The following is a 14,162-nucleotide window of genomic DNA, read 5'->3' as shown; positions in this document are numbered from 1 at the left end:
AATGTACAATAGAATATTGTTAGCCATAGGGAACCTGCTGCGGTGAAAAGGAGGAGTTGACTTTATTTGGTCTTAGGAGCCTCTAGTTGAGCTAGAGGTATTTACCGTAACAAACAATTCTTCGTTTTTTTTTTCTTTTTCCATTTTCCAAAATATCAGATCTCTTCTTCTTCCTTCCTCCGCTTGAGACTTAGATTTATTTTGTGATCAGTCTCGGACTGTAAGATACTGCAATCTCTGTTAATCATTTTCTCTTATGGCGGATACTGTTGAAGAGCCTCAATTGCAAAATGGAACGGCACCAGGTGAGTCAGAAACCGAACAAAATCCGACTCCGGAACCACAACTCCAAACTGAGCCCAAACTTGCCGGAGAAATTCCGGAAATAGAAACGGATGCGACGCCGGAGGAAGTAAAATCTGAGGTAACCGATGCGAAGCCGGAGGAATTACAATCTGAGGTAACAGATGCGAAGCCGGAGGGAGTGCAATCTGAGGTAAAGCCGGAGGAAGTACAATCTGTGATAACCGATGCGAAACCGGAGTTAGCCGATGTGGATCTGTCGCCGGGAGGATCCGAGGAGATCCCGATCCGGTCGAAGGAGGCTGATCAGGAGTCTTCTTCTTCTTCTTCTGTTCTCAAGAAAGAAGATGAGGGGAACAAGACCTTTACCATGAGAGAGTTGCTTAGCGAATTGAAAAGCGAGGAAGGAGATGGGACTCCTCACAGTTCCGTTTCTCCCTTTAGGTTTCTTCTCTCTCTCTCTTTCTCTTTAATTTTCAAACTGATTTGAGTTGAACTGTGTAACTTGATCATGTAACTACTCTTTGTAATCTGGTTAACTTTGTTTGTGCTTTGTCTTGTGATTTTGCTCAGTCGAGAAAGTGCTTCTCAACCAGCTGAGAACAATCCTGCAATGGATCTGATTAACAGGATCCAAGTTAACGATGAAGAGGGCCGATCTCGCCAGCGTGTTCTTGCATTTGCTGCCCGCAAGTATGTTTACACTTTCCATCTCCTGATTAAGTGTAGACAAGAATTGCAATCATGGAAATTTTTGCTTTGTTTCAAAGTTAGTTGATTGACCACTGAGTTAGATTATTATTTGTCCTCAAAGGCAGGCTTGATAGATACAGAGATTTAGGAAAATAGTTTCATTCTTGCTCATTGGAAGGCTTGATTTTTTTATGTTTGTGCTGTTTCGGGAGCTAAAGTTATAAGCTGCAACTTTTGTAGGTATGCTAGTGCGATAGAGAGAAATCCAGATGATCATGATGCATTATACAACTGGGCACTTATACTCCAGGTTTGGATTCTTCGTTTATAGTATTTAGCAGTTCTCTCTTTCAATCCCTTTCTTATATGTGATTGGCTTTCGTTGGACATATTCATATTGAAGTAATTAAAGAGGTGAATTAGATTTGGTCTAGAATTTGCTTGCAAGTGTTGAAGAAAACAATCGAAAGATAGCTGAAACATACATTTAAAATTCATAAACACTGGGTATGAGATATAAGTATGTCTGTAAGAGCTTAGGAGTGTCAGTCTTTGTGGAGACCAGAACTTCTTTCGTTCATATGCTATTACTGGGAATGATACTGAATTCATTACTTGTCATATATCTCCACAGGAAAGTGCTGATAATGTCAGCCCAGATTCTGTTTCACCTTCTAAAGATGATTTGCTTGAGGAAGCTTGTAAGAAGTACGATGAGGCAACCCGTCTCTGCCCGACGCTTTATGATGTATGTATGAATAGGACACTAGATCTGTTTCTGATTGATGTAACTGCAAATTCAATATAATAACTTTCACAATCATAACCAAGATAGTTGTTATCTTCCGTCAATAAATGCCTTCAACTTTTATGTATGACGTGTTTGCATCTTTGACAGGCTTACTACAACTGGGCTATTGCAATCTCTGATAGGGCAAAGATGCGTGGTCGCACAAAGGAGGCTGAAGAATTATGGGAACAGGTAAATAATATTGCATATGATATCAGGAATGACATGACCTTATCCTGCTAATTGTGAAACCTATATATACTGTAGTTTGATCTCAACTTCTAATACTAAAGAAGTGTTTGTTTGGCATTCTGTTTCCAGGCAACCAATAATTATGAAAAAGCTGTCCAGCTAAATTGGAACAGTTCCCAGGTATTTTCCTTCATCCACTTCATCCGATGTACAAACTTCATGTACCGTCTTGTTTAAACCAAACCTTTGTCAACTATGTTATGTCCTTTTTAAGCATGTGTCATCAATTGGCTAGTTCAATATTTCTCGTCTTTTGATTATCTGAGATATGATTTAAACTATCAATTTCTGCAGGCATTAAACAACTGGGGACTGGCGCTGCAGGTAACTGAGTGACATTTGATAATCTCCATGAATTGATGTGATATATAAAGATGTGCCTATTTCAGAACAAAAAAAAACTATGATGCTAAGAGATTAGGAATATTCCCTGGGTTTTTCATTAGGAACTCAGTCAAATTGTTCCAGCTAGGGAGAAGGAAAAGGTTGTTCGAACTGCCATTAGCAAGGTGCTTATTCGACTTTTGAACTAATGTAAACTTTGGACTGATATGCATGATTGATTTCTTATTCTCCTTTACACTTGTTTTACCATACAGTTTCGGGCAGCAATCAGGTTGCAATTTGATTTCCATCGAGCCATATACAACCTTGGAACTGTTCTTGTAAGTTCTGCTTGAATTTTTTTTTACAAAACTCTTACACGCAGGTTATGATTTGATTTCAGTCCAGTTAATTGACCACTCCTTATAACACATTTACAGTATGGATTAGCAGAAGACACACTTAGAACTGGGGGTTCGGGAAACGGCAAAGACATGCCTCCTGGTGAGTTATACAGCCAATCTGCCATCTACATTGCTGCAGCTCATTCGTTGAAGCCAAGTTACTCAGTAAGCCTTATCTTCATTCTGTAACATAAGATTTAGGACTTAGATTCATCCCTTCAAATTTTTTGGGTTAGGCTGATTCTTTTACTGGTCCAGGTTTACAGCAGCGCTTTGAGGCTTGTTCGCTCCATGGTACATCCCTACTTCCACACAAAATCAAGTTGATTTTTGTTTGTGGAAATGACTCGAAATAAATTGAATTATTGATGTTGACAGCTACCTCTACCACATCTAAAAGTTGGATATCTAACCGCACCACCCGTGGGAAACTCACTTGCTCCTCACAGTGATTGGCAACGCACAGAGTTTGAACTCAATCACGAGAGGCTTCTACAGGTACTGAAACCTGAACCAAGAGAGGCGAAAGATGGTGAATAATGTTTATATAGAGATTCAAAGTCGTTACATAACCCGGTGTCGTGTAGGTACTGAAACCTGAACCAAGAGAAATGGGACGAAACCTGTCAGGAAAATCAGAAACAATGAACACAAACGTGGAGAAGAAGACGGTAAAAGTGAATATAACAGAGATTGTGTCAGTAACCCCTTGTGCTGATCTCACTCTACCTCCTGGTGCTGGTCTCTGCATTGATACCATTCATGGCCCAGTCTTCTTGGTAAGTCCCCAAAATCCTGATTTGTGGTTTAGGAACTATTGGAACCGGGTATCGTTTGGATTGTTAGTTGTGCTGTGGTGAATATAAAACCAAATGAAACAATTGAATTGGATAACAGGTCGCAGATTCATGGGAGTCATTAGATGGATGGCTGGATGCTATTCGTTTGGTTTACACAATTTACGCGAGAGGGAAGAGTGATGTTTTAGCCGGTATTATCACCGGTTAACAAAACCTCAAACCTTTTTTCTTAATAATTTTGCTCTTTCATTGTTAGTCTTGTGATGTATGATCTTAGTGAAATATTTTTGTTGCAAAGAAGTCTCATTTTCAAACATAATTTTTCTTTTTCTCTTTTTGATAATTACAGTGGGATTATCAATGTTTTTTTTTTCTTTCCTTTCTGTGTGTCTCAAAATTCCCAAAATAAAACGATAATCTAAATGTTGGGCTGATGAGCCCATAAGTGTGTAGGCTTTAATGGCCCATTAAAACTCCGCCTCTCTCTCACTATCTTTCTCGTAAATCGCTGTCACTTTCCGAAGGATCCACCGAGCTCGAAAAGCTCAAAAACAATGGCGTCTCTGTCGTGTCTCTCGATTTGCGGACTTTCATCCTCCGCCTCTCCCTACACCAAGCCTCGGCTACTTTCTTCTTCGTCTCCGTCGCCGCGCCCTACTCTAGCCTATCCCTTACAAAACCCTAACAAGGTGATTGATCAAGGCTACCAAATCTCCTCCTACAATGATTCCCTCGAGATATCTCAATTCCTTTCTTTACTTTTCAGCTATGTAGGAAGGTAATTTGCAAAGCGGAGTTTTCACAGGACGCACCACTAGTAACCGCCATTGGTGCTTGTATCCTCAGTTCATTTGTTTTTCCAGTGGCGAAACGAGTCAACGATGAGGAGGAAGAAGAAGAAGAGAACTCAGCGATTGTTTCAACTGATTTGAGATTGGCCGCCATGGGAATCATCAGCTTCATCCCTTACTTCAATTGGCTGGTTTGTTTTCATTTCTCTACATTTCCTATTTTTTAAAAACTCTCTTAGAATCAAAACACTAAACAAATTCGATTTTTTTTGTTTGATGAAATGGAGAGAACAGAGTTGGGTCTTTGCTTGGCTTGACACTGGGAAATTTCGTTATGCTGTATATGCTCTTGTTTATCTTCTTCCTTATTTCAGGTAATCATCTCTTTGTTACACAACAACACGCTTATGATACATTTTGTTACATTGTTCACATCTTTGAAGAATCCAAATTGTTTCGTGTTTATGTGACTTTGGTCATCTGGTTATATCCAAATGTTTTGCAGTTCGAATCTGTCAATTTCTCCAGAAGATAGCTGGTTACCAATTACAAGCATTGTCTTGGGCATTATTCATGTTCAGGTTCTGATTATTCTTCTGTCTTTTTCAAATCAAGCTCTTTAATTGCAACAACATACTTTGGTGTTTTTAATCTTGTTTGTTTTCTTTTGGGTGGGTAGCTTGAAGCAAGCATTGCAAATGGTGATATTGAGACACTTCGATTCTTCAGAAACACATCTGAAGACTTTTCATCTAAGAAAAGAATCCATTTTGACAAACATTCCAAGGTAACTTTACTGTCTTTATTACAAAGAGAAAGTCTTTCAAATCCTACAATGTATGATTGGAGTTTTGATTTGTCTTTTTATGTTTTTTGCATTGTAGGGTAAAAACAGTGACGATGAAAATTAAGAAAAGCCCCCCAAAAAGACACACAGAAGAAAATAAATGAATATTTGTAACAGACCTTTAGCTATTAGCTTTGTTAATTTAGTTTTCCTCTGTATCCGAATTTTTACAAGGTTAATTTTGATATAGCTGAAAACAACTTCATTTTTTTTTTTTTTTTTTTTTGAATCTTTTATACACCAACGTTTTAACCTGTATTTGAATTTGATGACTTTGTAAAAATTTGGTAACATGAAATGCAAATTAAGGAAAAAAAACAAAAGAAACTTAAGAGGCCCATGGGCCTATACTATGAAGGGTCGTATAAAAAGGTGGAAGAGGCCCATTTGACATTGTATCAGATTTCGTGAGATGTTTCCGGTAACGAAAGGTTTAATCAGAAACTTGTCCTGGTTCCAACTTCGTCTTCCTCCTCTCGTAGCAGCAGCAACAATGGCTCCTTCAAGCGTCGTTAGGGTTTACTCTACCGCTACCTCTCCTTCTCCTTCAGAGCTTTCTGTCAAGAAAGTTGGTACTCATAATGGAAGCTTTCACTGCGACGAAGCTCTCGGCTGCTTCATGATTCGCCTCGTCGATAAATTCTCCGGCGCTGATATCGTCCGTTCTCGTGACCCGAAGGTAACACAAAAATAATCCTCAGACTGTTTAGGAAATGAGTCATTGATTAGTTGCTAGAAATCGCCTGCTTCAGATTTTGGAATTTAGGGTTTTTTGATGGTCAATTTGAAATAAGATTCTCCTTTGTTGTATGTTACTTGTAGATATTGGCAGAACTTGATGCAGTGCTTGATGTTGGAGGTGTTTATGATCCGGAGCATGACCGTTATGATCATCACCAGAAAGGTTTTGAAGAAGTGTTTGGACATGGCTTCAACACTAAGCTCAGTAGTGCTGGTCTTGTTTACAAGGTTATAAAAAAAAGCTACACCATGGTGTTTGTTTGCTGTAACTCTCCTTAAGATTTCAATTTTTAAGTTCTGACTGTTGTTGTTGTTGGTTATACTTCAGCATTTTGGTAAGGAGATCATAGCTAAGGAGCTTAATGTTGATCAAGACCACCCTGATGTTCTTCGGTTGTTTTTAGCTGTCTACAAGAGCTTCATGGAGGTGATTGCAGATTTTCTATATCCAACTCAAATTTTAGTTTCCGTTTATCGTTGTTGGCTTGCTCTTAGTGCATTATTGGTTATTCTTCATATGGATATCAATTCTTGTTTGTTTTGATGACGTTATGTTGCTTAATATTGACAGGCAATTGATGCTGTGGACAATGGAATAAATCGGTATGATACAGATCAGCCTCCACGATATGTGAACAACACACATCTCTCCCCAAGGGTTGGAAGATTAAATCTGGATTGGATTGACCCTGACCAGTCACAAGAGAAGGAGAATGAAGCTTTCCAGCGTGCAATGGCTCTAGCTGGAAAAGAGTTCCTCGAAGTAAGTTCTCTTTTATATAAACACTCTATGTGCTTATTAGTTTTCTCTATGTCTCCATTGCAATGTTAGTTTCCTAGAGACATAACATGTTTCATAAACAAATATAAAGCTTATGGTAGCTTCTTTTACATTGTGTTGTAGAGTGTCCAGTTTCATGCAAGATCATGGTTACCGGCTCGATCAATTGTGATGCAGTGTCTTGAAGAAAGATTCAAGACAGACCCCAGTGGTGAGATCATGATATTGAATAAATTCTGCCCTGTAAGTATTTCAATACCTCGATTCCTCTTATCGATGCCAGTACTATTTGGAGTGTTAAGATTATAACTCTGGTTCTCTTGTGAGCAGTGGAAGCTTCATTTGTTCGAGCTTGAACAAGAAATGAAGATTGAGCCTCTCATCAAATACGTCATCTACCAGGTACACCAACCTTTTAAGATAGAACCACCTGTCATCAAATAATAGGTCTCTAAAACTGGTATGAAATGTGAAAAAAATATAACAGGATGAGCGAGCAAAGCAGTGGAGAGTTCAAGCAGTGGCGGTTGCACCAGACAGGTTTGAGAACCGAAAGCCTCTCCCTGAGAAATGGAGAGGCCTTAGGGATGAAGAACTCTCTAAAGCTGCTGAGATTCCCGGTTGTGTCTTCGTCCACATGAGTGGCTTTATCGGGGGAAACCAATCCTACGACGGCGCTTTATCCATGGCTCGAACCGCCCTCACTCTCTGACTCAGCACCACATAATCATTTTGCCCATTAACCCCATTGAGAGAGGGAGAGAGAGAGGATTTTGTTCTACAATTTCTGTTTTCATTGAGTGAGCTGAGAAACCCATTGAATGATTTTTTCTTTGAATGGAATCATATTTTCAAAAATCAAAACCTATGTGATTCATTTTCTTCAAGGTTTATAGAATTTTTAATTACAAAATATATTATCTTTGGTCAAAAAGCATTTGAATAATTAAGTTTCATAATTTATAAAAAATAAAACTTTATTTGACAAAGAAAAAGAAAATCAACTTTTAAATTGATCTTTACCCCAAAAAAAAAAAGAAAAAAAAGAAAGAGGACATATCGTCGAACAGATGGAGGGCAGTAAACGATCGCTATGATCTGAGATATTTCACTTTTAATTCTTTCTCTCTTAATTTCGCTTTCAGATAGTTTCCGAGATCGAGATTGTTTAGCTGCGTCGCTAAAGAAGAATCTATGGCGATCTCAGGCGAAGCAGACAAAGAAGAAGCTGCTACTCCAATCCCAGATGGTAACAAGTTCGTATACCAAATCCTCAATGGTCCAAACGAACAATGTTTTGAGAATTTCCGAATGGACAAGCCTGTCTTCTATAAGCTCTGTGATCTCTTTCAGACCAGAGGCTTATTGCGTCACACTAACCGTATCAAGATCGAGGAACAGTTAGCAATCTTTCTGTTCATCATTGGTCATAATCTTCGAACCCGAGCTGTTCAAGAACTCTTCTGTTACTCTGGTGAAACCATTAGCCGCCACTTCAACAATGTTCTGAATGCAGTTATTGCAATCTCTGTTGATTTGTTTCAATCCAATCCGGATTCTGATACCTTAGAGGATGATGATGATGATCCTAGATTCTATCCTTATTTCAATGACTGTGTTGGTGTTGTTGATAGCTTTCATATACCTGTTATGGTTGGAGTCGACGAGCAAGGTCCGTTTCGGAACTGCAGTGGACTTCTTACTCAGAACGTTCTTGCAGCTTCTTCCTTCGATCTTAGGTTTCGTTACGTATTAGCTGGTTGGGAAGGTTCAGCTTCTGATCAACAAGTTCTCAGTGCAGCTTTGACTCGGCGTAACAAGTTACAAGTCCCTCAAGGCAAATACTACATTGTAGATCACAAGTACACGAATCTTCCTGGCTTTATCGCTCCCTATCACGGTGTCTCAACCAACTCAGGAGAAGAAGAAGCAAAGGAAATGTTCAATGAGCGACACAAGTTGTTGCATCGAGCTAGTCGCCGGACTATTGGAGCTTTGAAAGAACGGTTTCCGATTCTGACATCAGCTCCACCGTATCCTCTGCAAACACAAGTGAAGCTGGTGATTGCGGCTTGTGCATTGCACAACTACGTCCGCTTGGAGAAACCAGATGACATGGTGTTTAGAATGTTTGAAGAAGAGACTATGCAGGAAGCAGGAGAAGATAGAGGAGTGGCGGCTTTACAAGAGGAGGAGATAGAGGGGCATGAACATGGGTTTCCACCAGAAGAAGTTGGAGATAGTTTAAGGCTAAGAGATGAGATCGCATCTAATCTCTGGAACGATTATGTGCAAAATCTGTCTACCTTTTAAATAAATGTTAGCTTCTTCTTTAACAGTTTTTTTTTTTTTTTTTTTTAGTTTGTTTAAGTAAAAAAAATTCTTTACATCAAATCAAATATATCCAAACACCAAAAGTAATGTAACACCAATCTCAGGGGAAGAAGAGTAAATATCAAAATCAGGAGATGATCACAGCTTTTTGCTTTTTCGTGATCCATTTCCGCTTTGCGTTCTCTATAGCATCCTCTTTCAGTTTCAGTAGATCTTGGAAGGACTGGTTAAACTGTGACTCTATCAAGTTCAGTTCTGTCTTGAGATCTTCTGGGTAGTCATTGTCTGAAATGGAAAGATTGTAGATGGTTGACATCATTGAGCAAGAATCCAGAAACGAGTTCATCGACTCTGCATCTCGACCAGCCTCCATGGCAGCGTTTGCGTTGTTTGAAGAGAAGGGTAAGTAATAGTCTGCGGATATGTCTGACTTCATTGATTGCCCAGCAGCTTCTTCATCTTTCGAGTTCACAGTTTGCTGATTTGCTGCTTCATGATCGTCATGGGCTACATGTGGAGAGTTCTGATTATGATGCGACGAGGTTCGGTCAGAGTTAAGTTGCATCATCAAGTCATCTATCATATCAGCTATCACAACAACTTCTTCGCTTGTTAGATGCAGTTCCTCAACCATTTCCTCAGCGATTGCCTTAGCTGTGTCAGAGTGCAGATAGAATGCAAAGTGTACGATTCGACATTTACCTGTATTAGGACATTCAGTTGATTCAGCAAATGAAAACTGTGAGAAGATTGAGTCTGGATAGAAGATATTTGTTATAGAAAACGAACCAGATGAGCCAGCAATACGCAGAAGCATTGCTGCTGTGACATCATCACTCCTCTCTCCTCTCAACCTGAACTCTTTATTCTCTGCAAACCTCTGAAGTTCGATCGTTTGGCACCATGAGTAGTCTTCATTGCTTTTACGAGAGGAGCCACTGGAGACACTTCTATTCTCGTTTTGATCCACATCCATGGGAAGATGTTCATGGTGTGGTGGTCTCACAGGTTTAGATGCTGTGCTTGATGAAGCAAGAAGAGCAGAGTCCTTGCACCCATCTCTTGCAAGAAACGGGTCCTTCGAGAGATCTAGAGCAGTTGGTCTTGAAGAGGCAGGAAGAAGACATTTCTCTATAAATTGCCTAACTTGAGGATCATCAACTTTGTTGAGAGATTGAGGCTTTATACCCTGCGAATGCAAAGTTTCAAAGGGGAGCCCAATTTCAACATATAATTGTGATGGAAAGTCAAGATCGTGGAAGACTTACCGAGGTGACCTTTTTATAAATTTGAGCCTGGTTTCTGCACTCGTTGTATGGATATTCACAGGTTACCATCTCCAACATACACATGCCAAAAGAATAGATGTCCACAAGCTCATTGTATTCCTCTTCATACAGCTCAGGCGCCATGAATTCAGGAGTACCTGAATGCGCTCAAAAATTGTCAGCTAGAGTAGATTTTTCAAGGGTCTAGGAAGGAGGATGTTTTTATGGTGTATTACCTATCACACTTCGTGCAGTGGGTTGCTGCAGAACAGTTGCGAGTCCGAGATCTCCAATTTTGACCTCTCCAGTATTTCCATTGACAAATATATTGTCACACTTAAGGTCACGGTGAATAACAGGAGGAGTCTGAGAATGCAAATAGTTCAAGCCTTTGAGAATCTGCCTTGCCCAGTTCTTGATGGCCTTGGGATCGACCTTCCTATGCTTCTTACGGTATCTTCGCGCATCGAAAGAAGTGGTGATGAGAAGAAAACAAAAAACGAAGGATCATAATAACAGAAGAGAAGTGAGGAGGAGATAGATACTTACAGCCTGAGACTACCAGAGGTGAAAAGCTCAGTGATCATGTTAATAGTCTTGTTCTTTTCGTCAACCCAAGAGTAGAAGAGTTTGATGATGTTTTCATGTTTTAGAGCTTTTAGTAGATGAACTTCAGAATAAAGCCTTTCAAGTTGACCAGGCATCTGCATTACATCCTCAATGCTAACTAGGTTCCAAGCAACTTCAATCCCGTCTATTTCGTCAAACGCCTTATATCTGGTATATATATATATCGGAGAGTTAACAAACAAATCAGAATAATTTTCCTTTGCAACTAAAACATAAAAGCATAGGGTGTAGGAACCATACACAGTCTTGAAAGCTCCTCTCCCCAGGACATCATCATACTGAAGAATGGAACAAAAAAAAGGATGAATCACTCTTTTGTTTTCCACCATATATACTATCCATAACAACAATGCAACATGATCTTAAAGTTGATTGTTCCAAATGTATGTGTAACAATAACATAGATTAAAATTTGAAACGCATATATCAGTAACCGAAACACATTGCTATTGGCTAAGTCATTCAAACGTTCTGATCATTTTCCTCATAATTGAAAGATTCAAAACTCAACAAAACGAGAATGAGAGAGGAGAAAACGGTGAGTGTACCCTGATGTAACGGCCAGAAGGATCTTTCTCGGCGAAATCAGCCTCTTCCATGGAAGATATTTGACCTAAAAATCCAGAACCAGAAGCCATATATGTGTATGCACAAACAAAACAAACAAACCAATCGAAACAAATGAAGGGAGCGGAGAGGAGGTTTTGAGGTGAGATTACAATTGAAAGGAAAAAAAAAAAAAGAGATCGAGGAAGGGAGATTATTATTATTACAGGAAGAAGAAAAAAAGAATGGGCTATAAGAAATGGACGGAGAAGACGGAGATGATGATGATACAATCGGAGAAAGCCTCATGAGCGAAGCAATACGAATCGATTGAAGAAGATCGGAAACGGAGTTTAGCGGCGGAAGGAATCATCCCCTTCATTTCTCCGATTTGTCGATCTCTCTCTCCACCCCCTCCGTCGTGATTATCCGTCTCTGTCTCTTTTATCAGAACAAATAATCCTTCTTCCATTCATGATGATGATGATCCTCCATGATTTTTGCAAGAATCTAAAGAGAGTTTTATTATTGTATTATTGCGATGAGATCGATGGAGAAATCAAGAAGCAGAGGAAGAAGGAAGAAGGATGATGATGAAATCGATAGGGAATAATAATAATAATAAAAAAAAAAGGAGGCGGCCACCAAATAAATCGGGAAAGTCAAATTATCTGTCTTTATCGAACCAATAAGTAACGCTCTCTTTTCTCTTCTCAACAAATTAATAAATTTGGCATTCTATTTTCATTTATTTCAGGCCTTTTTTTAATATCTATTCGTCATTTTTCAGGTTTGGAGTACTAATTTCTTATATATATTAAAAAGTTTTGTTAATCGTTTATTTTTTATTTTCTTTCTAAATCATCTGAAATATGTTACTATTGCAAAGGTTGTTTTTTTTTTTTTTTTTCAATTAAAATAAGAAAATTGTGGAATTTTAAAATTCCTGGATCATTTACCATATACCATCGATAATGTACTTTACTACTTTTATTAAGGTTTTTAAATTACTACTCGGATAATAGATATAACTATAATTCAAATTTAATTTATCTTGATTGGTAGAGCATTAATACAAAGATCTACATCATTTTGTCGTTGAATAATATATTTTTGTGTTACCCTCTGCCTCTTTTACTAGGTTCACTTGTTTCCATTGTAGTGATTGCAAGATCAGCAGTTTGAAATGGACTAGCGAGGTGATCCTTATCAAGCACTATGTTTTCACTAGTGGTGTTTTGGGGAGCAATTGCTATTGCAGCTGCTAGGATACTTTTAGACGTTCTCCATTAGGTTATTATTTTCTTCATGGTTTAGTCTATGCCTTCTGTCTACTTTCAGATGGATCTGCGCAGGAAATCATATCTCTGCAGTCTGCAGCAGTATTAAAAAAGAGTAATGAAATCTAAATAATAACCGTTATAAAGTTTTCAAAATTTTGTTAAGGAACAAGCTATTATCCAGATCTCACCTAACTTTTGTTAAGATAAGTGTCTAGAATGGGATTTGGATGATAGCTTGTTCCATAAAGCCTCAATAAAGTGCCTAGGAAAACATACCAAAAGCAGCATTGAAGAAGAGTTGTGAGATCTATTTTGGTGAGTTTCATTCTTTTTTTATTTGTCTTCTTCCATGTTTACTATAATACGGGTAAATACCATTAGATAAGACACTTTTTTTTTTGGACAAACTAACTTGCTTTCATTCATTCAAATAAGAACAAGTACAAAGAGAAGCATTGAAGACACCCAAAGATTAAAAGCATTACAACAAAATGCATTCCCCAATGCCATAAAAATATAGATAAGGTTCATCAATTTTATATCCACGAGAGTTTTGAGACAAGGGCTTGGAAGCGCATTGAAACATGTGAGATCATGGTGAATCGAGAGATCATCCTTGAAGGATACGAGAGATGACATATTGGTCACTGTCAAGAGACGTCATGACGTTGAAGAAGGAATCAATGCTATGATTCTCACTGGAGCGAGCTGAACTACCCAAGGTAGCGTGATAGCAAGGATTCGGGAGACTATGGTGTTATAGTCAGTTGAGGTTAGTTTTGAAACCCAAAGCGAAAGGTTTATAACTCCTTGATAGATTGTGACACAATCTTTGTAGCATAGGATCTGGATGGTGGTGAGAGTACGCTGCTTGAGAACAATAGATGAGTTGCTTGGTAAAAATTGGTGCTTGAACATAAGAAGTCCAAAGTCACAATTAACACCCCGGCAAGAACGGTTCAAGATATTTAGATCATAGGTTTTCAAGCCTTTGTAAGCATACCACAAGTCCCTAAAAACAACTAATACCAGGGTTCACACAAAATATATGGAAAGCCAAAACAACACTGGTGATACCTCTCTCACATGGAGACTTCGACCAAGGAGTAGAGGAGATCAACACAAACATTGTCTTAAGCGTTGCATAAGAATTGTGAAAATAGACCTGGGGATATTAGCCTTATAATTTTGATAATAGTTGTTGGGCTTGGGCCTTCTTGGCGGGAGTGGGCCAATAATGGAAATTAGGTCCACTGGAAAAAACCATATTTTCACTTTAGATTGTCAAGGTGGTAAACGATTGTGGCGGTTGTCCGATACTTGGGAAGAGATTTGCGGTGCAGGGATCATCTCCGATGAGTGAAGAATCGGCGAG

General features: G+C 38.8%; 4 protein-coding genes across 6 annotated transcripts; 3 read left to right on the top strand and 1 right to left on the bottom strand.

Moving 5' to 3' along the window:
- The first annotated feature begins 15 nt into the window (after nt 1–15).
- LOC104729629 (protein HLB1) lies at nt 16–3,945 on the top strand. 2 transcript variants are annotated; one of them, XM_087478254.1, is made up of 14 exons: nt 16–747; nt 877–996; nt 1,237–1,306; nt 1,631–1,744; nt 1,895–1,978; nt 2,108–2,158; nt 2,333–2,362; nt 2,485–2,547; nt 2,638–2,703; nt 2,803–2,931; nt 3,025–3,060; nt 3,145–3,274; nt 3,364–3,545; nt 3,664–3,945. In XM_087478254.1, the coding sequence occupies exons 1-14, from the start codon at nt 257–259 to the stop codon at nt 3,772–3,774; spliced, it is 1,677 nt and encodes a 558-aa protein (XP_087334380.1). In that variant the 5' UTR covers nt 16–256; the 3' UTR covers nt 3,775–3,945. The 2 variants fall into 2 exon arrangements, with proteins under 2 accessions (XP_087334380.1, XP_010446893.1); XM_010448591.3 differs by having other exon boundaries at nt 122–747; nt 3,145–3,264; nt 3,354–3,545.
- Nucleotides 3,946–3,998: 53 nt separating this feature from the next.
- Nucleotides 3,999–5,404, top strand: LOC104729640 (uncharacterized). The gene is made up of 6 exons (XM_010448603.3): nt 3,999–4,255; nt 4,333–4,548; nt 4,652–4,731; nt 4,863–4,938; nt 5,037–5,144; nt 5,242–5,404. Exons 1-6 carry the CDS (start codon nt 4,121–4,123, stop codon nt 5,266–5,268), a joined length of 642 nt encoding a protein of 213 aa, XP_010446905.1. The 5' UTR covers nt 3,999–4,120; the 3' UTR covers nt 5,269–5,404.
- Nucleotides 5,405–5,598: 194 nt separating this feature from the next.
- Nucleotides 5,599–7,639, top strand: LOC104729651 (uncharacterized). The gene is made up of 7 exons (XM_010448613.3): nt 5,599–5,883; nt 6,027–6,173; nt 6,274–6,372; nt 6,517–6,708; nt 6,850–6,969; nt 7,057–7,128; nt 7,214–7,639. Exons 1-7 carry the CDS (start codon nt 5,617–5,619, stop codon nt 7,436–7,438), a joined length of 1,122 nt encoding a protein of 373 aa, XP_010446915.2. The 5' UTR covers nt 5,599–5,616; the 3' UTR covers nt 7,439–7,639.
- A 1,394-nt stretch (nt 7,640–9,033) lies between these two features.
- On the bottom strand, nt 9,034–12,183 carry LOC147933196 (serine/threonine-protein kinase WNK8). 2 transcript variants are annotated; one of them, XM_087478472.1, is made up of 8 exons: nt 11,732–12,183; nt 11,507–11,571; nt 11,199–11,236; nt 10,878–11,105; nt 10,565–10,785; nt 10,329–10,486; nt 9,850–10,249; nt 9,034–9,762 (listed from the first exon to the last, which is right to left on the bottom strand). In XM_087478472.1, the coding sequence occupies exons 1-8, from the start codon at nt 11,811–11,813 to the stop codon at nt 9,188–9,190; spliced, it is 1,767 nt and encodes a 588-aa protein (XP_087334598.1). In that variant the 5' UTR covers nt 11,814–12,183; the 3' UTR covers nt 9,034–9,187. The 2 variants fall into 2 exon arrangements, with proteins under 2 accessions (XP_087334598.1, XP_087334597.1); XM_087478471.1 differs by having other exon boundaries at nt 10,878–11,236; nt 11,732–12,124.
- Between the last annotated feature and the right edge of the window lie 1,979 nt (nt 12,184–14,162).

The sequence above is a fragment of the Camelina sativa genome, chromosome 12 (assembly GCF_030686135.1).
Source record: "Camelina sativa cultivar CO46 ecotype springtype chromosome 12, ASM3068613v1".
NCBI classification, from domain to species: domain Eukaryota; kingdom Viridiplantae; phylum Streptophyta; class Magnoliopsida; order Brassicales; family Brassicaceae; genus Camelina; species Camelina sativa.
This window is presented reverse-complemented; position numbering and strand designations above follow the sequence as displayed.

What these genes read in the sequence shown, in the direction of transcription:
- LOC147933196 (XM_087478471.1), bottom strand. Translation starts at nt 11,813, where the DNA reads ATGAGGCTTTCTCCGATTGTATCATCATCATCTCCGTCTTCTCCGTCC. An exon ending in CACTGCACGAAGTGTGATAG is followed by an intron (nt 10,487 to 10,564) that starts GTAATACACCAT and finishes GAGCGCATTCAG; the next exon opens with GTACTCCTGAATTCATGGCG. An exon ending in TTTATAAAAAGGTCACCTCG is followed by an intron (nt 10,250 to 10,328) that starts GTAAGTCTTCCA and finishes TTGCATTCGCAG; the next exon opens with GGTATAAAGCCTCAATCTCT.
- LOC104729640 (XM_010448603.3), top strand. Translation starts at nt 4,121, where the DNA reads ATGGCGTCTCTGTCGTGTCTCTCGATTTGCGGACTTTCATCCTCCGCC. An exon ending in TCCCTTACTTCAATTGGCTG is followed by an intron (nt 4,549 to 4,651) that starts GTTTGTTTTCAT and finishes TGGAGAGAACAG; the next exon opens with AGTTGGGTCTTTGCTTGGCT. An exon ending in ATTTTGACAAACATTCCAAG is followed by an intron (nt 5,145 to 5,241) that starts GTAACTTTACTG and finishes TTTGCATTGTAG; the next exon opens with GGTAAAAACAGTGACGATGA.
- LOC104729629 (XM_087478254.1), top strand. Translation starts at nt 257, where the DNA reads ATGGCGGATACTGTTGAAGAGCCTCAATTGCAAAATGGAACGGCACCA. An exon ending in CTTGCATTTGCTGCCCGCAA is followed by an intron (nt 997 to 1,236) that starts GTATGTTTACAC and finishes CAACTTTTGTAG; the next exon opens with GTATGCTAGTGCGATAGAGA. An exon ending in TTCGAACTGCCATTAGCAAG is followed by an intron (nt 2,548 to 2,637) that starts GTGCTTATTCGA and finishes TTTACCATACAG; the next exon opens with TTTCGGGCAGCAATCAGGTT.
- LOC104729651 (XM_010448613.3), top strand. Translation starts at nt 5,617, where the DNA reads ATGTTTCCGGTAACGAAAGGTTTAATCAGAAACTTGTCCTGGTTCCAA. An exon ending in GTGCTGGTCTTGTTTACAAG is followed by an intron (nt 6,174 to 6,273) that starts GTTATAAAAAAA and finishes GTTATACTTCAG; the next exon opens with CATTTTGGTAAGGAGATCAT. An exon ending in CTGGAAAAGAGTTCCTCGAA is followed by an intron (nt 6,709 to 6,849) that starts GTAAGTTCTCTT and finishes ATTGTGTTGTAG; the next exon opens with AGTGTCCAGTTTCATGCAAG.